Consider the following 26,217-nt stretch of genomic DNA (forward strand, 5'->3'; position numbering starts at 1 on the left):
ACACCAACTTCGTAACAACAATGACATTATTATCCTACCTGCTGATAAAGGGAATGCAACTGTAATCTTAGACAAAGCTGACTACCGTTGTAAGATGAACAACTTGTTAAGTTCTAATACGTATTCTATGCTAGAAAGTGATCCCACAAGAGAACTTCATAACCGTACAAACAATCTTCTGAAATCAACTTCTGAACTTCCTAGACATACAAGACTATCTCTCCGCTCTCTCTCCATCCCCTCATTCCTCGGTTGTACGGCTTGCCTAAGATCCATAAGGTTGACACCCCTTTAAGACCTATTGTGGAAGGGATTGACTCACCTACATACAATCTGTCTAAATATCTTGCAGCTTCTTTAAAACATTTAGTTGGCAATTCTTCTTCCTTCATCAAAAACTCTGAAGATTTCATCTCAAAAATAAAAAATTTGAATCTTTTAGACTCGGACAGAATGGTGAGTTTTGACATCGTATCATTGTTTACGAATGTTCCTACAGATGAAGTTCTGAGTCTTCTTAAGGACAAGGTTTCTAAAAAAGTGTTCGCTCTTCTAACTCACTGCATCAATTCCGGCTATTTCTGCTACGAAGAGAAAATATACAAACAAACTAGCGGTTTAGCTATGGGCAGCCCTCTATCTCCAGTCTTAGCTAATTTTTTTCTAGAAGATTTTGAAGAGAAAGCTATTTCCTCAGCTACTTTGAAACCTAAACTGTGGTTACGTTACATCGATGACGTCTTCCTTATTTGGGGACATAGTTTAGAGGAACTGCAAAACTTCCTAAACCATTTAAATAACCAACATCAAAACATTAAATTCACATCTGAACTAGAGGTTAACGGCGTTCTCCCCTTCTTGGATCTAAAGATCAGTAGATTTCCTGACTGTCTTAAATTTTCAATTTTTCGAAAAACCACCCACACTGATAGATATTTACATGGTTCTTCTCATCACTTCCCACCTCAGAAACTGGGCATCATCTCCACCCTCGCCCATCGAGCAAGATGTCTCATTTCCACAGAAGAAGACCTTCAAACAGAGCTTAACTTCCTGAAAAACACCTTCTTAAATAATGGATATTCGTCTCGTAACATCACTAAACGCTTGAGACCACGCCAACATCCTCGACAAGAAGATGACTCCAACCCTATCACTCATATACAGTTGCCTTTTATCAGCACTCTTACCCCAAAACTAGCTAAGATTCTGAAAAAATTCAACATAAAGACCGACTATACTACGCTGCCAAAACTTCGTTCTTTTCTGAGTCGACCAAAACCAAAACACAACCATCTGCATTTTCCTGGTGTTTATAAAGTTTTGTGCAACTGTGGTCGACCTTATTTTGGCCAGACAGACAAATCTGTTTCACTTCGTCTTGAGGAACATAGACGTGACATCTCCTACAGTAGAGCACGAGCGAGCGCCCTTTCCAGTCATGTCCTTTTCTCGGCAAACTCTAACCTTGAAGAACAGCCACATCAAGTTGATTGGGAACGCACTACTAATTTATATATTTGCAAGGATGAATTCGAAAGAAGAATCATCGAATCAAAAGAAATAGTTCTGGACCCTTCACATTTAAACAATAATCTTAGCTACAATTTACCCGATTCCCATAGCGCAGTAATCCAGTACTGGCGCTCAAAAATTAGCTGTCGCACACATTCTACTCATGCCAACGGTAGCACGCGGTCACCTATTCAAATATGACTGTTATTATTCTGCTTTTTATTAAGCTGTAAAGTTCATTTTTTACCGTGTTATTTTATGTCTTATGTTTTTATTTCTCACCTGAAGAAGTCGGATCACCGATGAAACTAGTTGTGATGTATTAAAGGTTTTTGTTATACTTTCTCGGGTTCTAGTCAGTTAAATTTATTTTTATAAATATATGTATATATATATATATATATATATATATATTATAAATTTATAAACAAATAAATTAAGTTAGATTAATTTTTCCCCTATTAAAAACTGCCCGGCACGCAAATCGATTGGTAAATTTTTGGCACAGCAACATAAAAAGGTTCGCCATCACTGCCTTATGGAATCACAGACGTATCTTCAAGAGGACGTAAGTCACGGGATGACTGTACTTCATAAAATGACTTGCAATTTCACATGGATGCTTATGACAGATGTACCAACTTAGGGAAAAAAAAATAAAAAATAAAAAATCTTGCCGATAGTGTTACCATCTATGGTCAAGGCTGAGAACTTTTCAGACCAGCCTCGTATGTGCCACACATACTCTTGAGATTTTTAGATGATTATAATTGTTAAGATTCAGATGGTTGATAAGAATTTCACAGACCTCCTTAAATTTACACTCATACTACATTTTAGTGTGATGTAAACAGATATCTGTTCTTTTTTCTTATAAACAGAATATAGCTTTGATGGTAGTTTTTTCCCACTAGAGGTCAGACCAGTAGAATAACTGTTGATCAAATCATTGTCACTTTGACTTACTGCTTGAAATGTAAAATAGATTGTCTTTGTACATATATGTGTATATTCCAGATGATGATCTTAATATGAAGGTCAAAACATCAGGAAATTAAAGCAATTATTTCTAACATGGTTGTAGTCTCCATAATTTTACTGAAACAAATGCTGATATATTCCAGATGATGATCTTAATATGAAGGCCAAAACATCAGGAAATTAAAGCAATTATTTCTAACATGGTTGTAGTCTCCATAATTTTACTGAAACAAATGCTGATCACTGTGTAACTCTAAAGGAAAGGATCCTCTTTAAAAATGTTTATTTTATCTAATTTATTTATTTATTGTGTTTCCATATGTTCTTGTTTTTCAATTATTGTCTTAGGGTCAAATTTTTTGGATGTATTTACTAATTTCTTTCTGATTCGATGGGCAGCATAACATTAGCTCTTACTAGTCTATTACTTCCTGTTCTTAACTGATACATCATGTGTCATATATTTCCTGTCGCAGAAGATATAGTCTATTTTATTTTTTGACTTCTCCATGTCCATTTTTTAGTTTTGGTGTTTTTAAAGAATATGTTCATGAGAGTTTGTTGGTTTCTGTAAATTCTACTAAGATATTTTCATTTTCATTTTTCTCCCCTAACCCATGAGTTCAAATTGTTTCAATTTGGGAAAAGTTGTTTCCTATTTTTGCATTCAAGTCTCCCATTATGATCAAAAAATGATTTATTATTATTTACTATTTTTTTTTTTTTTTTTTTTGCATATTATTATTATTATGTGACGTCTCCAGGGAGTCCAAAGAATCATCAAGGGAGTGTGCCAACAGCATCGAATGATTGAACCCCTTCCAACTACTAACTGCACTCAAACTTGCTTAACTTTTTGCATGGAGCCATTAGTAGCAGAGGCTCTACCAATCAACCAACCTTTGCTATCCTCATAAAACTTTCCTTTCAACTCCTCTGAATAAGATTGCATAGGGGCATAAATTTGTATTATTTTTAGCTTGTACCTATTGTTGATTTTCAATGTGAATTCAGCAATTCTGTTCGATACATTTTATTTCTTCTAGATTTTCTTTTAAGGATTTTTTTTTATGATAAAGCCGCCTACTCTTATTTTTGCATTTGTTCCATAATGGTAAAAGTAGTGGCCGTTTAAGTTGTATAAACTCCTCATCCTTACTTTTTTTACCTCGCTTAATCCTATATCCCGTTTTATTCTCTTTAGCTCTTCTTTGAGCATGACCAAATCTTCTTTTGTTTTTCTTCATGAGGGGTTTTGGTCTGATCTCCCTCACTAACCAGACAGCTTGGGAGATGCATTTTATACCTATCTGTAAGGGTTAATAATTTCAGGCCATCTCTAACATGAGAATCAGTTGCCCTTCTAGCCACCACTAATGTGGGAAACAGATGTTACAAAAGTGGATAGTGGAAACTACAGTTTAGAGATGAAAGATTCGCCTCCTTGCCCTCGAACTGCTCTAATAGCACTGGGGAGGAGTAGGAGGTAAGAGGGAGTAGAGGAAAGATGAGTAGAAGACCTGTTTAGAGATATAATATACCAAGTGTACATTGTAGAAAATAAGATTAAGTCTAGCTCAGGTATCTTGGGTTTGCCATGCCTGTATTCACCAATGTTAGCCCCTGAGAATAATACTAATACTAAATAGTATATCTATTTCTAAGATTTACAGAAACATATGAGAAGCCAGTAATGTTCATGTTCTGGACAGGTGGTTACACATCACAAATCCTCAAGTTATGAAATGGGCAGATGTTTGAGTGGCAATGTTATAAATAGCCAAAATCAGAAATCCAGAACTCATGAATATGAAAAATCGATTACATTTTTCTTCAACAATTAACCAATGACATACCCTGTTTATAAATGAAATTTCTTCAGTTTCCATCATATTAGCATCAGAAGTTATTATATTGCACTGGATACATGTCTTTGGATTGTGATCAGATAATCCTGCATCAAGATCTTCAATTAGAAGACTGTGAAGAGCTAAAGAAAAGCAAAATGAAATAGTAAATAATAAAGCAAATATATAGAAATTAATAATAAAGCTACATGCATGTGGGTACCTAAGCACTTGTATACAAATAACAATTAAGATGAAACTATTTGTAAGGTATTACTTTTTAATTATTAGAGTGGGAGGACCACACTTAACTGTTATTCATATAATGCTATCATAACTCTCCTTAAAATCATTTGCAAAGAAGACACTCAAACCACCTTTGCAAAAACCATTCCACACATTTACCAATCTAAAAGCAAAAAACTAGCCTTTTCTAATCTAAGTTCTTACTGTCTACACATTTACACACTTCCCAAGGGGGAGGGGGAATCTTGGTTCACTCCTGTCAAGTCATGTACTTAAATATTTCTTTAGCATCTACAAACATTCCTTTAATAACTGAGATGCTTCTTAACACAGCACATCATTTCTACCTATCATATTAAATGCATCTACATCACAATTATGTCGTGACGTTGTTCTCTTCATGTTCGAATCCGCCATCTTGTTATAAGTCACTTTCATAAAATAAAACACAACTAATTGTAAATTGATCACCAATCTAAGGGTAGAGAAATTTCTATTATACTGCGCCACTCTATCCTTAGATAAGTCTATATAAAATAGCAGGATCAATTCATAGTTAGTTAGCAGTCTCCTCATTCATTCTGGCCGAAGTATTTGTTTTCCACTTGGGATTCCCACAAGATTCGAATTTTTGTGAACGGTGCAATAAAAAGGAATTCAGGCAAACACAATAATTAGATTAACAAAATGAAACATTTAATATAAGCTATATAACACATACATAAATTCTACTTCTAATTTTAAATAATAGAATCAAGTTAAACATTAGGTCAAGTCAATCACATTAGTACAATCTTCCAAACCTTCATATACACCTTCTCAGTTTCTGAGTCACAAAGTTCCTACACTTAATTAAACATAATAGAACTTCCTATCTAATTAGTTTCCACACATCTCTCAGCCATGCTATAAGCTTAAAAACATTGCAGGCACTAATAGCTGTAAATATCTCTCAAGCAATTCTTATCTTCAATTCTCAATTTCGAAGAATTTCCACAGTTAAAGTTAGGTTAAACGTAGTGTAATTAACACTCAATTCTTCATGCATTGAAGTAATTCAATATGATAGTCCTTACCAGAAATAGTTCCTAGTACATCAATTACGTTGTGAGTATACTTTTAAAATATATTTATTTCACTTAAGAACACATCTATAAGACTTATCCACAGTTATAACTAAAACACTATTAATCGCGTTCCAGAACTCTAGACATCAACTGTAGGGTACTTTAATTATCCTTGTTACCACTCATTAACCAATTAAACACTGTGCAGTTCTCCTTAGGGCAAATTAGAAATAAGTCGCAATTCTAGACTAACTGGGTTTATTCAGAATTCTTCACTGAACGTCCAGCCTTTTATATTATCCGATTACGGCATTAATTTCTTTTTATTATTACTGCTGACTTCACCTTCAGCTAATTATAAGATTCACTTCGTCCTTGCTCGCTTATAAATATTATCCCCTTTTAACTTTTGCCCTTGAGAACCTTTCATTTACTTCCACTTCTCTAGTTTATACCCTTGCTTCCTTTCACTTCAAAAATTCCCTCTCCACTCTCTCCTTGTTACCTTTTTTTTTTTTTTATTATTCCTTCTCCCCGCTCACGCTCTGTTCCACTCGCGCTCGTTTACTTCATGCGTTTCCATGACAACAAATAAACGTAAACATTTTCGTTAATGTTACATAAGGCTATACCACTACATTGAGTTAATAAAAACACAATAAATAGAATATTAGAGCTACTTAATCAACTCTTTCATTTCGTATACAGATAACTATAATAATATTCATGTTAAAATATATATATATAAGTTATAATAAATTATACACATATTATTGTTTAATAAATTAATAGCTGATTAAGTTCAGAATAAATAATTAATAATTCTTAAATAAGGAGTAATAAATAACTTTTATACAAGTCATGATTAATATTTAATAAACAATGTTAAATGTGAATAAAAACAAAACAAAATACACAACATAGTTTCATTCACAGTTTAACAATTACATGTTCCATGGCATATCACCATTTAGGTCATTTACTTCTGCATTCTACTAACCACATCCACTTACAATAATAAATTTAGTTTAATCCTTTATCCATGTGTGAGCAAACAAAGTTTGTGCCTGAAAGTATCTTTAGGACTGGGGTAAGGTAGTACACCGGGCAACTCGTTGCAAAAGTGGAGCAAGCTTACATGGGAGATACTGAGATAAGATTGATGTAAGCTTGCTCCACCTTTGCAATGAGTTGCCCGGTGTTGTACTACCTTACCCCAGTCCTGAAGATACTTTCAGGCGCAAACTTTGTTTGCTCACACTTGGATAAATGATTAAACTAAATTTATTATAGTCTAACGAAGTGAAAAATAAACTTTCAACACATCCACTTACCAAGACAACAAATCTGTGCATAAGTCCTGATTTGGCCATGTCAGAGATATAAAAGGAGGGATAACCTTCCTTATCTACTAGTTTTAACATCCAAGTGATTCTTTGAGATATTCTGCCCACTTTTGCAATATATCCTCTGAACTTCAAAAATGTTCACTATTACTCCCAAATCCCTTGCTCCATTCAATTTTTTAAGTTCAGTTCCATCAAATGCATGCATACACAGTCTGTTGATTTTTCCTACTTGGATGACTTCATATTTTGACAATGAAATGGCTGACATTATTCTTTGTCCAAACTACCAGTCTAATAGACCATTTAGATCATTCTGCAGGATATTTTATTAACTTTATGCACTTTAACTGTTGTTCTCCTAGTTTAACATCAGTGATACTCTCCTCTCAACAATATGGGATTATAAGAACATTTAAGAACTCTATAATAACTCTATTATAAGCAATATCATAAGGGACTTTGTGGCATGCAGTACTTGCGGCATGTATGCGTCTTGGGAATTGGATATGTGGCTTGTGAAAGAGAGCGGAGAGCGTATGTGCGCACAATGCAGGCAGTGGGAGGAAATAAGTGCATTAGAAATATCAATATCCAACCTTGTTACTCCAGGAAAGGGGAATGAATGTAGGAAGACAAGTAGTGTGATAGGAGAGAACGAAAAAAATATATATATGAATGAGAAAATAATAGTTGATAGTGTGGAAGGCGTGAGTGACTGTGAAAGTTAAGGAGATGGTTTTATTTGGGAGAGTGAATTTAGATTAAGTGTGACTGACCTGCAGAGGGAGATAGATGAGCTGAAAGAGGAAGTGGAATGTATTGTGAATGAGAGCAGAAGTATGAAAGATAAGATTAGGAGAATGGAAGAGATAAACACAAGGCGAATCAGATTAGGGGAGAGAGAGAATTTTGGGAGAGTTAGAAGAGGAGAGAAAGGAAACAGTAGAAGAGAGGGAATGAGAGAGGTATGGGAATGCTAGCAGATGAGAGGATGGAAACAGTAGAAGAGACGGAATGAGAGAGAGATATGGAAGAGCTAGAAGAGGAGAGAATGGAAACAGTAGGAGAGATGGAATGAGAGAGAGGTATGGGAATGCTAGAAGAGGAGAGAATGGAACCAGTAGGAGAGAGAGAGAGGTATGGGAATGCTAGAAGAGAGAATAGCAGTAGAGGAGAGGGAATGAGAGAGAGAGACCTATGGGAATGATAGAAGAGGAGAGAATGGAAACAATAGGAGAGAGGGAATGATAAGAGGTATAATGTATGGTGACTCAATGATCCGTGGTGTTCAAGATAGAATGCATGAGGAGTGTTTGCCAGAGAAAGGATGGCTATGGAAATTAAGAGAGGTGAAAGGGTGGATGAGATGATTATGATGGTAGAAACAAATGACTTGAGTGGTAATGTAAGTCGGGCAGCGAGAGATATGAGATTTTTGCTTGAAGCTGTACGGAAGAAGACAGAGAGAGAAAAAATAGTGTGCGTGTTGCCTAGGAATGATAATGACAAGCTGAGCAGAAGAGCAGTAATATTGAATGACATAATAGCCAGAATGTGTGACAAGAGAGGACTGGTATATGTGGATGCTTGGAGTGCATTTGAAGAAAGAGAAGAATTGTATGCAAAAGACAGCTTACATTTGAATGAGGAAGGACGTAGGCATCTGGAGAGATTGCTGTTCTGCACGAGTCAGTGTGTGTCCCAGGGAGGATGATAGCAGGGGTGGCCTCTTGTGGGAATGGATACGTGGGAGAAGGGAGACGACATCAGGTAACACTGAGCCCAGTGGAGTCTAGAGGGGATAATGCTGGGTATAGAAACAATGGCATTTATATGCTTCATATTAATGCCATGAGTATCCGGAATAAGGGAGAGGAATTGGTGGCGCAGATAGCATCACCCAGGCCAAAAATTATTGGGATCACTGAGACATGGTTGACAGAAGAGGATATAATAACAGGAATAGAAGTCGCTGGGTACAGTATTTTTCGGCAGGATAGGAGGGGAAAGCGTGGTGGTGGGATACTGCTTATGATGAGTGACGACCTATGTCCTCTAAGAGTGGAGGCTTTGGAAGGAAGTGAGACAAATGATTTTGAGAGCATGTGGTGTGAATTAGAGGTAGGCAAGAGAGGATATTTAGTGGGGTGTTGCTACAGACCCAGGAGCACAGAGGATGGGTACCAGGAGATGTTTAGACAGTTAAGTTTGGAAAGTGCAAGAAGAATGATTGTTATGGGAGATTTTAACTACAGCAGTATAAATTGGAGAGAGGAAGATGCATGTAGCAATAGGAGAATGGAATTTCTAGAATTCTTGAGGGACAAATATGTTAGGTAACATGTAACAGAGGGAACAAGAGATTCAAGAGTTTTGGATTTGGTCACAGCATCAGAAGAGTTGATAATAACTGAGATGACATCTCTTCCACCAGTTGGAGAGAGTGACCATGTGGTATTGACTTGGAAGATGAATAGACATGCAGGAGTATCAAAGAGACGGGAACGTATTTGGAATTATAAAGCAGGTGATTGTAATAGTCTTAGATGTCAACTTTGGGAAGTTTCATGGAGGGATGAATTGGAAGGCCGGGATATCATTAGTGCGTGGGAAATTGTGAAAGAATATTTGTTAGCAGCAATGATGGTAAGTTGCATACCACGAGTGAAGAAGAGAACACAATTTGGAGTAAAGTGGATGACAAACAATATTAAACAGGAATTGCATACGAAAAAGAGGCTACGGAAGAGATATAAGGAGACAGGTGAAGAGAAGACGCATGAAGAATACAAGACACAGGCCAGAAGAGTGACTAGTGTGGTAAGGAAGGCGAAACTGGAATATGAGAGGAGATTGGCCCTAAGATCCAAAGAAAATCCTAGGGAATTTTTTTAGCAATGTGGGCAGTAGGAGGAGAAATGACTGTGGAAGAATGATACTGAGGGATAAAAATGGGAACAGAGGAAATAGTGGAATTGTTCAATGAACACTTGATTGGAGTATTTCATCCTGGAGGAGTCAGTTTTAATGCTAGAGGGATAGGGCAGGTTCAAGGTTTAGAGGTACAGGAGGAGAGTGTGTTTCAGATACTGAGTACTCTGGATGTCAGTAAAGCTTTGGGACTGGATGGTATTTCACCACGAGTTTTGAGAGAATGTGCTAGAGAACTGACAGTGCCTTTAACCTGGCTTTTCAATGAAAGTCTGGCTGTGGGAAAGGTGCCCAGGGAATGGAAGGAAGGTAAGATAGTGCCATTGCATAAGGGTGGTAACAGACTGGAAGTGTCTAATTATAGGCCAGTTTGTGTGTCATCAGTAGTTGTTAAGATCTTGGAGAAAGCAGTGAGGGACCGCATACAGCATTGGACAGATGAGGGTAATGTTATCTGTGAGAGTCAACATGGATTTGTGAAGGGGCGCTCTTGTTTTAGCAACATGCTAGCCTTTTATAATAAAGTTACAAGAACATTAGATGAGGGAAAGGCATATACTGCAATTTTCTTAGACTTAGCGAAGGCATTTGACAGGGTGCCACATGATAAGCTGCTATTTCAGTTGTAGCACATGGATCTGGATGTCAGATTGGTCAACTGGATTCAGGATTGATGCCTATCAGACAGCCACAGAGTTGTGTATGGTGGAGCAGTTTCAAGGAGGTAGAGGGTTACAAGTGGGGTCCCACAGGGCTCAGTACTAGGACCTTAAATCGTTTAGCCTTTATATCAATGACATTGCCAGTGGATTGCAAGGGGTTATTCAGTTGTTTGCAGATGATGCAAAGATGGGAAGGATTATTAGTAATAGTGCAGGTGTGGTAGCCCTAGAAGAGGATTTGAATAAGCTAGATAGATGGGCAAATGAAGGAAGGTATCAGTTTAATGCAGCAAAATGTAAGGTCTTGAGGTTTGGGAAACATCAATGGGAGGAGTTATACTGGAGGAAGTAGGGGAGACAAGAGATCTGGGGTTGATGATTGATAAAAACCTGAAATTTAGGGGACATATTGCAAAGGTGGTGAAGGTAACACAGAGGATTGCTGCAATTATGAGAAGGACAATGACCTGCAGAGATAAAAGGGTTATCATTCCGTTGTATAAGTCTCTGATCAGACCACACTTAGACTATTGTTCTCAGATTTGGTCCCCAGGATTTGAAGGGGATAAATTAACTGTAGAAAGGGTACAAAGACGGATGACAAAGATGGTTTCAGGACTGTACAATTTTGGTTATGGGGCTGAGGGAATGTGGACTGCAGAGTTTGGTGGATAGAAGGAGGAGAGGTGATATGATTGAACAGCGGGAAGGAGTGATGCCAAGAGGCCATTCCTGGAAGTTATGAAAGAAAACTGTGAGCAAGAGGGTGAGGAGTGGTTTCTTTGCATGGAGAGTGGTTGAACCGTGGAATGCATTGCCTGATGGAGTGGTGAGAGCGAGAACGGTCAATGAGTTTAAGGAGTGGTATGATAGACTTTGTGTTTCTTAGGGGGGGGCCTCCCCTCGATTAGTCTTGACAGACTTTATGTTCTTAGGAAGGACCTCTCACGATGAGTCTTTTGACTCTATGGAAGCCTGAATAATAATAATAATAAAAACCCTATAAAAGAGGACAAAATTAATCAGTTCTGATAGCAGTGTCCTAACTACTGAACTTGACTACATTCTCAACACTTTCTTAGTAAATGGCTAGAATCCTTGCAAAATCCAAAAAATATTAAAACTCCATAACAGTAACTCCTGTCTCTCCCACCTCAGAACAGAGATTACACAAAATCTATCACCATTCCATATATCCAGGGTACATCCAAAAAATTAAAGAAAATCCTAACGAAATACAACCTTTTATAGTGTTTTTTGTGTGGTCTGTAAATACAATCATTTACAGACCACACAAAAAATTGGCATCTGTTATCAATTCCACCAAAGACCACCACATTACCCAGACCTACCAGGTGTCTACCAAGTCCCATGCAATTGCGAACTGTCCTACTATGGACAATTACACCATTAAAGCCACTCTGGACTTGCTGACCATGCTTTAGACACCACCACACTGCAAGAAGGCTTCTCATGTACTACAAATACTAATATGAGAGGCTATTTCTGGAATCTACCTCAGCCCTGAAAAACTTTCCAAAGTTTAAAATTTTGAGTGCAAGAAACTGCCCCAAATTTGGGAAGCATTCATCCTCAGATCTTCAGCGCAACAGCCAAGACTACCAATTTATCCTACCAGAGAATATCTATTGTACTCTAGACCTGACTTTGGTTTTCTTTCTTCAGCATCACTTATCCAGTGTTAGTGCCTACATGCATATATTGTTCTATGATTCTTGAAGATGGTATTGTAATCTTGCCAAAATATCAAAAGTTAAAGTTATTATAATTAATATTCAGTATATGTTGTAATTTACTGAAAGCCAATGTACAAGATTTTCTACCAGAAGCATTATTGATAAACAAACCAGATATTTCCTCTGTCTCTCTCCCCAAATTCATTCCCAATAATATTACTGATGTACAAACTGAACACAAGCATCCCAAATTTCTGGCACATGGGTCATCTGCCTTCTCTTTGATACAACTCCAACATACTACTCTCTAATGTCTGTCATCACCACTTTCTTTCATATCTATTTTCCTTTTACACCAACTTATGTAATAGGGTTTTACGGAGTGACTATCCTGTCAAATGTCTTTGATAAAAGCAACAATATCACAGTGAAGGCATTTTTCCCTTATCAAGTTAAACACACATTGTAGAAAGCGAGTAGATTATTACTAAGACATGACCTTCCCTTGACAAAGTCACATGCTGTCCATAATGGAAAATATTTCCATCTTCCCATTCTAGAATCCTGTCCTTAACCAATATTTCTAATACCTGATTACCACTCTGGAGATACTAACTGCTCTATAATTTACTACAGCTTTCATGGAGCCTGCTTTACATAATGGGACTATCTTTTTCTCTTTCTATTTCTTGGGGACAATGTTGGGTCTGAGACAAACATCTCAGTTAGAGGAATTGTCATTTCTCTTGTACTGTCCCATAAAACACAAGTAGATCTCATCCAATCTCATGACTTATTCATATAGAAATTTCTTAATATTCTGAGCATCTCCAATTCATACACCTCAAGTCTCATATCCATCTGTTTCCAGACACTGCATTATATTCACATTATATTATGCACTTGTAAAGTGATCACTCAGTAATTTCTATTTATTCTACCCTTGTCACCTCCTTATCATCATCATTCATTAGTTATCCTTCCATGATCATTCATTCATTACATTCATTGTGTGGTAATAAATTCAATGTATGGTAATACAACAAATGAACTCTTTGGGATTACTTTCGCCTACTTGTCAAATTAAATCTAATAAATTATCTTTTTCATCATGGTCATCACTCTGCTTGTTTACCTTATACTGTTCATGTGTTTGTTTATCATCTTTTTCATTATATAATTATAATATTTTATTTATGTATTTTTTTGTTTGAAAATCCTATTGATATTATTCATTCCTTTTAATATCCACCCAAATTATCTGCATAACCCTGGATATTTCAATGTAATACCTTTCAACAATTATCGTTTAACCCTTTCCCACTATTCTGATGATCCAAGCTGCTTTCTGAGTTTCACATAATTATCAGCTTTGTAGTTCAATATATAACACTACTTAAATTAAAATTCTGTATGCTTAGCCACTTCTCAAGGTAAGACTATGATCACGTTCCCAAATCAGAGGCAAAGTAGTATATCTCAATTATCGACAAATTGTCTGATGCTATAAACTAATCCAATACTCTAAAACTTAGGTACTTTCCATCACATGCTGTTTTAGAAGTATCTATCAGCAGCTTCATAAATTCCATTTCCTTCCCTTATCTGATTTTTTCTTCTTCCAATCTGTGCCACAACAGATTAAGTCCCCAATAATGATTTCTTTCCCTATGCTTATTAGGCTAATTTTGCCAATGCATATCATCGATATCTCCTTTTGCTTCTCCTTACCTATAGCAGTGATCAACCATATATTGTCATATTGGCTTTTATCTCATACAAAATAGCATCAAATGCACTGCTTCTCTGAACTTTACCTTACTGCTTAACTTCTACTGTCATTATCAAAAAATAAATAAATAAATAAAATTAAAAATTAAAAAAAAAACTATCCTCCCTGAAATTATGTCCCTTATATTCTACCACCTGATATCATCTTCTGTCAATCAACCAAGTCTCACTAATGTCTATACTATTTTGTAAATTCAAGCAAAAAACACTAATTTTTTGCACAGATCAATGGTCATCTGGTTTTCTTCAAACATCTCATCAAAGAATGAAGAGATGTTGGAGAGAGTCCAGAGGCAATTGACCAAAATGGTTTTTGATCTCTAGCATGTTGAATATGAAGAAAGGTTGAGACGATGCAATTTGCAAAGTCTAGTGATAAGCAGGTTTTTTGCATGGAGAGTTGTAAATGATCGGAATGCAATCATTCAAAACTGTGTCTACAGAGAATTTGAATGTATTTAAATGATGAGCTGTGTGTATGACAAAAGGGACCGCCTAGATGAGACCTACTCCACGGGATCTTGGGATGATAATAATAATGCCAATTCTTCACTCCCCCCCCCTATATTTCTAGTACTATTATATATATATATATATACACATTGCAATATCACATTGTGCCCAAAGGTACTCTAAAATCTTTTAATGAGTGTCTCATTCAGATTTGAGACCAGAGAAACTGCATTTAGCATTCTACGATTTTTCTCATTCTCATAATCCTAAAAAAAAAAGTTTGCACACATACCACTTTTCATCTTAAGAGCTAAAGTATATCACTGATTTTAAATGAGATAATTCTCTCTCTCTCCGAACAGAACTTTCTCTAGATGCTTAACTTCAAATCGATTCACGTGCAATTCATCAAGCATGTTATGTCCTTTTGTCTGGAAAAGTCACTCCAAACATCTAAAAACTTGGCACCATTTTTCCTATATACACGTATGTACTGACTAATTTGAAATTCTATCACCTCTCCATTCATTCCTATCACATTTCTTGGCAAGACTTGTGAACTTTACTCTTTCACCCTTCTTTTTTGCTTTGTCCAGTAACTCCTTCATATATTCTCCCACTTTTCATATTTATCACCTTTTAAATTATTTGTTACAGCTACATTTATTAACATTTTTATTTTTCCTTTTTGAAAATTAATGACATTAAAATATCTTTCAGGGTGCAAAGATTAAAATGTTGCACCAGAAGGCATGCATTCATTAAGCATGCTTCTAATCATGGACTCACCCTAACATTTTCCTTTTATGCTCTTCAATACGTCTCCTTGTGTGTTCCTCTCGCTTCTCCTTTGTTACTCTTCTCTGTGAAACCACTTGCCAGACATTTCTCCAAATGCTCTAGACATTGCTCCTCATGCTTGTCCTGGGAAAGATGGTATAATGGAACTATTTCAATCATAAAAGCTACCTCCCCATTCTTATCTTCCATTACTTATTTCTTGGTTCATCATGTTAGAGTCTTAATGGATTGTATACAGCACCCAGAAAGGATTAAAACAGAATTTAATACTTAGAGTATTTTGTCTCAGTCACTGAGACATTTTCAGGGATTACAAAAAAACTAATGTAACATATACACAAATACCACACAATACTAAGCCAACCATGTGGGTGACACTAAAGTCCTATCTAGGTGGAGCACCCTCTATGGGCAGTTGTAGGTGGCCTACAATGTACAGTGGGATCTCTGATGATAAGTGTTTCCCAAATCTTAGGAAGCTTAATGCAACCGTATTTATTTAGATTTGGTTGATTTTTGAGAGCTGCTGCAGATTCTAAAAACAGTCTCTCTTTTTTGAATTTGCTGTGGTGGAGCATGATGGTTTTTTCCCAAGCGATCCAGTGGGCTGTATCCAAGACATGGTCAGCCAGGCCTGACTGACCATAGCTGTGGTTACAGATGTATGACTTGTGTTCCTCTAGGCAGATGGTTGGTGATCTGCCTGTCTGTTTAACACGTTCGCTGCCAACTACGAGTATACTCGTAGTGGGTAAACCTGCTTCACAAGCCAGCTACGAGTATACTCGTATGACGCTTACCGCCGGGAACGAGATTATTGTAGTGACCTTGAAGAAGTGAAAAGGCTTGGCTTGTGGGGCTAGCATCACAACTGTGTATTCTCATAGACCGTATATGCTCTGCACAAGCCAACTACGAGTATACTCGTAGGACGCTTACCTCCGAAACGAGATTATCGTACTGACCTTGAAGAAGTGAAATTGCTCGGCGTAGGGGAACAGACCATGCCGAAGTAGCGTGGCAGCGAACGTGTTAAGTATGCCAGCTTACAGGAACAGGGTACTTTATAAACTCCAGGCACTGAGAGAAGAGGGAGCTGATCTTTTGTAGACTGGATAATGGTAGCCAGTTTGTAGTGGGGCTTAAATGTTGTGTGCCGGTTGTACTTTAAAATCTTGGCTATTTTTTCTGATGTGCCACGGATGTAGGGTATGGTGACAGCATTGCATTTCTTAACTCTTTCTGAAGAAATGGCCAGGTAATGGGGGAGGAACTGATTTTTTTTTTTTTAATACTGTGATTGCTGTAGCCATTGGAGAGGAAAGTGTTGTGTATGTGGTTGAACTCAGCTGCAATGGCAGTTCCACTGGAACAAAGATTGTCGGCACTCTTGGTTAGATTTTTAATAATACCATATTGTTGGGCAGGGTGGTGGTGGGAGAGTTTGTGAATGTATCTGCATGTGTGTGTAGGTTTTCTATATACAGTGATGGAAAGTGTACCATTAGAAAGGCATGTAACTAAGGTGTCTAGGAAGGGTAAAACAATTGTTCTTTTCCTTTTCCATAGTAAACTGGATACTTGGATGTAGGCTATTGAGATGACTGAGGAAGGAGTCTAACGTGTCTGGGCCATGAGGTCAAATAGAGAACACATCATCTAAATCTCTTAGCGAGATAGAAGGTTTGAGAGGGACTGAGTCTATGGCTCGTGTTTCAAAATTTTCCATATAAAAAAATTGGCAAGAGAGGATGAGAGGGCGGAACCATCGGTTCCACTTGATGGCAAAGGAAAAGAGATCTACGATGTCAGAAGGAAAAACGTTTTCTAAGGCGTTAAGGTATCAATTAAAGGAATATTGGTAAACAGTGAGGAGATGTCAAAGCTTACCAATATGCCTGTGTTATTTAAGGTTAGATTTTCTATTAGGGTTTTAAAATGGGTAGAGTTTTTTATGTAGGATGTGGAAAGTCCAGTGAGGGGACCAGAGAGTTAGCCAGCTGTTTTGACAGTGTGTAGCAAGGTGCGTTAGTGGCATCTACTATAGGTCTTAGTGGGGAATTGGGTTTGTTAATTTTTTGTAAACCGTATATTCGGGGGGGATGAGAACAGAAAGGTTCGAGTTTTTTCGTAATGTCAGGAGGCCAGGAAGATACTTTTTAAAGTAAGATTTTTAATTTTTTAAATTGTGCTTTTGTGGGATCGTGTTCTAGTGGAATATAGGTATACCGATCTCTGAGGATGATCTCCATTTTTTGATTGTATTCCATGGCATTAAGCATGACTGTGGCATTACCCTTATCCGCTATGGTGATGACGATACTTTTGTCTTTCCATAATTTTCTGAGAACAGTGCATTGGCCGGACGAAAAATTACTTTTTGGTGGTGAAGACTGGGCGAGGAATACTTTGGACAGACAGGCAGATCAGCAACCATTCGCCTAGAGGAACATACGTCATACATCTGCAACCATGACTATGGTCAGTCAGGCATGGCTGACCATAGTCATTTTTATCGCTTGGAAAAAACCACCATGCTCCACCACAGCAAATTCAAAAAGAGAGACTATTTTTAGAATCTGCAGCAGCTCTCAAAAATCAACCAAATCTAAATAAATATGGTTGCATTAAGCTTCCTAAGATTTGGGAAACACTTATCATCAGAGATCCCACCGTACATTCCAGGCCACCTACAACTGCCCATAGAGGGTACTCCACCTAGATAGGACTTTAGTGTTACCCGCATGGTTGGCTTAGTATTGTGTGGTATTTGTGTATATGTTACATTAGTTTTTTGTAATCCCTGAAGATGTCTCAGTGACTGAGACGAAATATAGGAAGTATTAAATTCTGTTTTAATCCTTTCTGAGTGCTGTATACAATCCATTAAGCATCCAACATGATGTCCTGCTCACAGCACTTAAGCCTCAACACACGGATACTTATTTCTTGGCTCTCTTCCAACTGATATGTTTGCTTTCACTTATTTTTGGAGTTCTCATTTTGTTCTCTACAATACTTGTATTTTTCACAAACATTCCCCACAGCACTATTTCCCTTTTCACACACATCTGACAGTCATTTAACATTTCTGACTCTTTTCTCACCACTTTTTTTTCCCTTTTCCATATTCAATTCTCTAAAATATGAAATTATGTCTATCATTATCCAGGTTTGTTTTGACTGCACTGTAATAAATAAAAATAGCATCTATTCCACCTTCTTGGATGACTAGTTTGACAAGCAGTATTTTCTTCTTTTCAAAAACAAAATACTTCATCTTTACATTAAAACAATTACAATGAGAAAAAAATATCTAATTGATGTTAAAACAGCAAGACTTTCCTTTCTTACTGCACTACACTTTCTTCTTCAGTTTAGAGTTTGTTTTATTGTAAGAAAACATAAGAAACTCCAAACATAAAAAAAAAAAAACATATGTGCAATAAGAATGATCTCAAGATGGAAATTGAATATCATCAAGAAGTGTAAAGATGGTCAAGGTGTTGCAAAACTATCATGTAAATTTAAACTGATTACATCAAATGATTATGAGGATCCAAAAGCAACTCTTAAGATCTCCTTGTTCATTAACAAATTAAACTGACTATTATTATATTGAAAATACCTGTATGCTTCAATTATTTCATGATAAAGTAGTGTATACAATAAACTGTTCTTTAATCATCATCAAATTCCTGATATATACCCTGAGGGGAAGTACAGGATATTCTGATAGTACTATACAAAAAGATCATATCATTACTAACTTCCAATCAACAATTTTCATTCAAATAAATGTTATATATTAATAAGGACCCCAATATAAGGACAAAGCACAAAACTGAAAAAATTGCAGAAGCAGGAAGAGTTAAATAGGACTGAAAAAAAGAAACCAGTGATCCGAAGGAATAATAAAGACGACAAAACAAGAAGAACAAGTTAAGGAAAAAATTATGTATTATGTATGGAGATTCAATGATCAGGGGAGTACTTAATGAAAGTATGACAAAATAGTGTTTCCCGGGTACAAAAATTCACAACATTAGCCACGCCATACAGATGCAAAAAGTTAAGTCAAAGGAAATGACCATCTTGGTTGATACAAATGATTTGAGGCAAGAAGTATTTCACAAGGGAGGATGTAAAGGAGTTGTTAAAAGAGGCAAAACCGAAGAGCGAGAAGGTGAAGCCTGTAAGTCTCCTATCACGCCATGATACAGACGAACTGAGGAGGAAGGCATTGATAGCCAATGAGGCTATTACATAGATTGTGCAAAAGGAATGATGAAGAATATGTGGATCTCTGGTCTCTGTTTGATGGAAAGTAGGATTTGTACAATGCTCATGGACTGCATCTAAATGGTTTTGGTGTCTGGAGAGAGCTTCGTTCATCGAGCATGTTGTAGTGCAAATTCAGGGAAACTTAAGCAATTGAGGTGGAAGGAAGTGATTTTGCATGAAGGCACCCATGAAGCGAGTGAGTGTGAGAATGACCAAGTAAGGAATCTAGTCTCTGAAGCAAAAATATTGAATAGGATGGTCAATTCAGAAGGTAAAGGTGGAGATGGAGGAATAAGGGATGCTGCAGTTTCTATATACTAATGATAGAAGTATCAGAAACAAGAGGGAGGAGTTTCTGGCATTGGTTAGTGCAACCTTACCAAACGTTATAGATATTAGTGAGACTCTGTAACAGCAGATGATGTAGTTACAGGGATTGAATGTGAAAAGTTTAGTATTTTCAAGGAAAATAGAGAAGATAGGATGGGAGGAGAATTACTGCTCATGACAGAAGATGAATTGCAACCAGAAGGAATAGGAGACAGGCAGGTGGCTGTTCATTTGAAGCAATCTGGTGTGAGATTAAGGCCAGTAAGACAATATACAGTTGGTTGTTGCTATAGGCTAGGGAGTTCCGCACATGATCTGGAAGACATGCATCACCAAATTAGTACAATGAGTACAGGTTGAATGATTATTATAGGGGACTTCAACTATGGAGAAATAGACTGAAAGAAAGCACAAAGGAAATAGAATTTATACACCTGCTAAGATATAATTACTTAAGGTAGCATGTGATGGAGGGAACTAGGGGTGGAGTATTGGTCCTGGTATAGGATCAGAAGAGATATACATAACCAAGGTGACAACACTGCCTCCAATTGAAAGTGATCATGCAGTCTTGACTTCAGAGATTGTAAAACATTAGGAATGTTATATCAAGAAGGGATATTTGTGGAACTATAAGGCAGGTAATTATGACATGCTTAGGAAGAAGCTTAAATCTGTACATGGCATACTGCAGGGTAAGGATGTTAGCAGTGCATGGGATATAGTTAAGGGTCATCTAGAGGAAGCAGTATTAAATTGTATAAGGAGGGTTAATCTGGTAGAAGTTAAATGGATGAGTAATATAATTGAGCATGAGCTGCAGAAGAAGAAAAAAATGCTGTGGAGGGTATATAAGGAGAAAGATGACTGGCAAACTCATGAACAGTACAAGGCTCAGGCAAGAAAGGTGACCAGCACAGCAAGAAAGCAACATCAGATTATGAGAAAAATCTAGCCAAGCAGAAAAAAGGAAATCCCAAAGAGATCTTTCATATGTGGCAAGTAAGAGAAAGAATGACTATGAAAGAGAAACCTTATTGAGGTTGATCTTTCTCTCATGATGGTCATCAGGATGCAGAGGTGGATAAAATAGCTGAGTTACTGAGTGACCACTTTGCAAGGGTATATCATTGTAGTGAGGTTACTGCTTTAACCTATGTGACAGATGCTAATGTGGGAATAGAGGTGGGTGAATTGGAGGTTCTTAAGGTACTGCAGACTCTCACTGTAAATACAGCTGTGGAATTAGATGGGATATCAGCTAGGGTTTTGTGAGAACATGCAATGGAACTGGCAATGCCTTTGACTTCTTCTTTGAGTGCCATCTCTCATCCGAGGTCGGCGACAACCTTGCCAAATTTTGAGCAATTCTCAGCCACTTTCAATGGTCCCTCAGAATTCATCCAAATGCCTTTCTGATATCTGCCAACCAAGATTTTCTTTGTCTTCCTTGTCCTCTTCTTCAATTTATCTTCCCTTTTATAATCAATTGAAGTACTTTATATTTTTATTACGAAGTAGGTGGCCAAGATATGCAGTTTTTCTTCTTTTTATGATATCTAAAAGTTCATGTGATGTCCTCCAGTTGTTCTAGCACTTTTTGATTGAATGTTTCTGCTGTCCATGGGATTTTTAACATTCATCTGAATAACCACATCTCAAAGGCTTCAAGCTTTTTATTTATTTATTATTATCAATGTTGTCTTCAAGTTCCAAGTTTCTGCACTGTACAGCAGTACAGACCATACATAGCATTTGACCATACGTACTCTTAAGCTCTAAATTTAAATTGCAGTTACACAGTGCTGATTTGTTGATTTCATCAGGAGAAAATTTTTTCTTGCTATTTCAATTCTAACTTTTATTTCCATTTATGGAATGCATTCTTCAATTAACCAGTATCATAGATATTTAAATGTTGTCACTCTTTCTATTTGTTTTCCGTTTAAAGAAGGTGCTGAATTAAGAATTAGTTTTTTAACATTCATCTGAATAACCACATCTCAAAGACTTCAAGCTTTTTATTTATTTATTATTATCAATGTTGTCTTCAAGTTCCAAGTTTCTGCACTATACAGCAGTACAGACTATACATAGCATTTAACTATACATACTCTTAAGCTCTAAATTTAAATTGCGGTTACACAGCGCTGATTTGTTGATTTCATCAGGAGAAAATTTTTTCTTGCTATTTCAATTCTAACTTTTATTTCCATTTATGGAATGCATTCTTCAATTAACCAGTATCATAGATATTTAAATGTTGTCACTCTTTCTATTTGTTTGCTGTTTAAAGAAGGTGCTGAATTAAGAATTAGTTTCTTGCTTATGACCATGACTTTAGTTTTGGTGATATTTATTCTTAATCCCATTTTTTCACTATGTATATGTTCACTAGTTCCAGAAGATTTTGAAGATTCTGAATATCCTGAATATTTATAGTTGAGTTACTGAGTGACCACTTTGCAAGCAAATATCTTCCTAGTGAGGTTACTGATTTAACCTATGTGACAGACACTAATGTGGGAACAGAGGTGGATGAATTGGAGGTCCTTACGATATTGCAGAATCTCAATGTAAATACAGCTGTGGGATTAGACGGGATATCAGCTAGGGTTTTACGAGAATGTGCAAGAGAACTGGCAATCCTTTTGCTCAAGCCGTTGAATTTAAATCTCAGTTCTGGTAGAGTTTCTAGGAAGTGGAAAGAGGGCAAATTATTCCTTTGCATAAGGGAAGTTCTAAGACTATGATAGCATATTATAGACCGATCAGTATCTTGGACGTGGTGGTAAAAGTATCAGAAAAAATTGGTAAAAAAGAGAATTCAAGAATGGGTGATAAATATATGATACTGTATGAGGGTCAACATGGCTTTGTGAAGAGCAGGTCATGCCTTAGTAATTTACTAACTTTTTATAATAGAGTAACAGCTGAGTTGGATAATGGAAATGGCTACATGATTTTGCAAAGGCATCTTACAGAAAACCACATGAAACACTGTTACAAAAATGAGAACAAATGGGGACTATGACAGTGATAAGCGGTTAAAAGGGTGGCTGCTGGACAAATATCAAAAGGTGGTATATGGAGGGGCAGAATCAAGGCAAAAGCAGGTGACTAGTGGTGTGCCACAAAGTTCAGTGCCGGAACCAATGCTGTTTAATTTATACATAAACAATATAGGAAATAACCTGAAAGGAAATATTCGGTTGTTTGCTGATGATGTGAAATTAGATAGAGTAATAGTTAATCAAGACAATGTGGAGAGCTTGCAGGACGATTTAAATATGCTGTCAGTATGGGTAAAAGATAAAGAGTATCAGTTTAATGTCAAGAAATGTAAAGTTATGCACTTTGGGATAAATAGATTACAAGCTGTTTATCACATTGATGGCACTGTACTCCAGGAAATGGATGAAGCTAGAGATTCAGGGGTGGTGGTAGATATAAAGTTAAAGTTTAGAGGACATATTGCTAAGGTAGCACATAAGATTACTTGGCTAGTGAAGAGCACATTAACAAGTAGAGATGTGGAAGTTGTAATTCCTCTTTATAAGGCCTTGATTCACCCACATCTGGATTACTGTGCTCAAGTCTGGTCTCCTGTTTCTTGGGGATGCGGAAGTGGTGGACAGGATTCAGAGGTGACTGGCCTGTGGAATGTGCTCTTGAGGATAGACTGAAATATGTGGATTGCAGAAGTTGGTTGATAGGAGAAAAAGAGGGGATATGATAGAAACATTTAAGTTTCTTAAAGGATTTTATAAGAAGATGCAGGGGAAATGTTTCATCATTTGGCTAGTATTCATCATGTGGAGTAGTTTGTCAAATGCCTTTCCAAAGTCCAGCAGTATCATGATGTAGCCATTTTCTTTGTCCAATACTGCTGACATCTATTTATAAAATGTGAATAAATTGCTGAGGCAGGACCTCTTTTTTTACAAAGTCATTATGCCCTCCCCCCCACCACCACAGAGTACCTTATTCCTATCCAACCCATTCTGAATTTTAATTTTTTACCAATTTTTCCAATACTTTAATCACCACTACAGAGATACTAACTAGTTTGAAGTTTGCTACATCTGTCTTGGAGCCACCTTTATGTAATGGAACTATCTTACACTTCTTCCACTTCCTTGGAAGTGTAAGAAGTGTAAGAGAGAAGTGTAAGTGGAAAGGAGAAACCAGCCAGAGCTGAGACTTAGATTAAACAACTTCGTCAGAAATATTGCCAGTCCACTTGCACATAAGCTGACATACCATCCAGGCCCACTGCTGTATTCACATTAATATTTTTCAATATACCAAGTACCTCCAGTTGATATACCTCAATTCTCACATCAGAAACTGCAAAGTGAATGACATACCCTTGCAAAGTGATAACTTAGTAACTGAACTATTTCTTCTGCTACTGTCACTTTACTACCATCACCACTTAGTAATCTTTCCATAATTATTCTTTTTCTTACTTGCTGCATAAAACTCTTTTGGATTTACTTTGGCCTACTTAGCTAATTTTTTCTCTAAATCTGATTCAGACCTTCTTACTATACCAGTTATCCTTCTTGCTTCTGCGTTATATTGCTCATGATTCTAGTAGTAAGACTTATACGTTGGTTAGACATAACTGGTAATTAATTTACGGAATTGACAACGCATATAAAGTAAATAAATTAAAGATAACTTTAATGAATCACTTCTATATTTCGGCAATATCACATTGCCATCTTCGGGAACATAAAGATATGGTATGTGCACTAAGGAACTAACAAAGCAAATGAGGAAGAAAATAAGAACTAATTTTGTTCCTAAAGTCCTAATGGTGCCCTCTTGCGGGCTAATTTGGTAGTCTTGGCAGTTGGGCTGAAGTTCTCAAAATGAAAGTCTCCCAAATTTGGGGCAGTTTCATGCACCCAAATTTGTTGAGGTTAGGAACGTTTTTTAGAGCTGCTGAAGATTCTTTGAATAGTCTTTCGTATTTAAACTTGCTGCGATGGATTATTTTTGTCTTCTTCCAACGAATTTTATGGTGGGTATCTAAGGCATGGTCTGCCAGTCCAGAGCGGCTGTACTGGTGAAAACGGATGTAGTCTTGGTGTTCTGCCTGTTTGGCCAAAGTAGGACAATTTGCAGCTGCAAGGGACCTGGTATACACCAGGTAGGTCTAGGGGAAGTGGTTGGTCTTTGGTAGAGCGGATAAGGGATGCCAACTTTTTATATGGTCTGTAACAGGATGTAAGGTCATATTTTTTGAGGATATTAGTTATTTTTTCAGAGGTGCCCTGGATGTAGGGGATAGTGATAGACTTGGTGTAGTCTTTATTGTGGAGGGGGGAGGGGGGTTGTGGTTTACAGGTTTTAGTATTTTTTGGATTTTTTTGGGGTTGTAGCCATTGGCTAAGAAAGTGTTGAGGATGTGGTTTAGTTCCATAGTCAGGGCCTTGTCATCTGAGCAGATTAATTTTGCCCTGTTATATAGTGTTTTTATCACCCCATATTGTTGTGAGTGGGGGGGGGGGGGGGATTGCTGGTGAATGTATCTGCCAGTGTGGGTGGGTTTTCTGTAAACAGAGAAAACCAAAGATCCATCAAGCTGGCGGGTGATTAAAGTGTCTAGGAAGGGGAGGGTGTTGTTTTCCTCTTTTTCCAAGGTGAACTGGACTCTGGGATGTTGGTTGTTTAAGTGTGTTAGGAAGGAGTGGAGTGTATCTGAGCCATGTGGCCAAATAGCAAACACATCATCCACATAACGAAGCCAAATAGTGGGTTTTTGTGGGGCGGAGTTTAAGGCTTTCTCTTCAAATGTCTCCATAAAGAAATTGGCCAAGGGTGGGGAAAGTGGTGAACCCATGGCTGTCCCCTCTATCTGTTTGTAGAACTTTCCTTGCCAAACGAAATAGCCTTAGTTCATTGTGAACTGAAATAGGGCTGAGATATCGGGAGGAAACTTGGCTTGGATGAGCTCAAAGGTTTCTTTGAGTGGGACATTAGTGAATAGGGAGGAGACGTCAAAACTGACCATTATGTCAATGTATAGAAAACCTCACACTCCAACACACTGACATAACGGTCAGTTTTGACGTCTCCTCCCTATTCACTAATGTCCCACTCAAAGAAACCTTTGAGCTCATCCAAGCCAAGTTTCCTCCCGATATCTCAGCCCTATTTCAGTTCACAATGAACTCAGGCTATTTCGTTTGGCAAGGAAAGTTCTACAAACAGATAGAGGGGACAGCCATGGGTTCACCACTTTCCCCACC

General features: G+C 37.2%; 1 protein-coding gene across 2 annotated transcripts in view; it reads right to left on the bottom strand.

The window, feature by feature from the left end:
* Positions 1–26,217, bottom strand: part of TBC1D23 (TBC1 domain family member 23) — a 417,318-nt gene that overhangs the window by 143,175 nt on the left and 247,926 nt on the right. For both annotated transcript variants that reach the window (XM_090412602.1, XM_090412603.1), the window contains exon 12: positions 4,353–4,486. In XM_090412602.1, coding sequence (XP_090268728.1) covers positions 4,353–4,486 — 134 coding nt within the window. The remainder of the gene's footprint in view (positions 1–4,352; positions 4,487–26,217) is intronic.

The sequence above is a fragment of the Typopeltis vanoorti genome, chromosome 23 (genome assembly GCF_054136105.1).
Source record: "Typopeltis vanoorti isolate ZY-2024b chromosome 23, IOZ_Tvanoo_1.0, whole genome shotgun sequence".
NCBI lineage: Eukaryota > Metazoa > Arthropoda > Arachnida > Uropygi > Thelyphonidae > Typopeltis > Typopeltis vanoorti.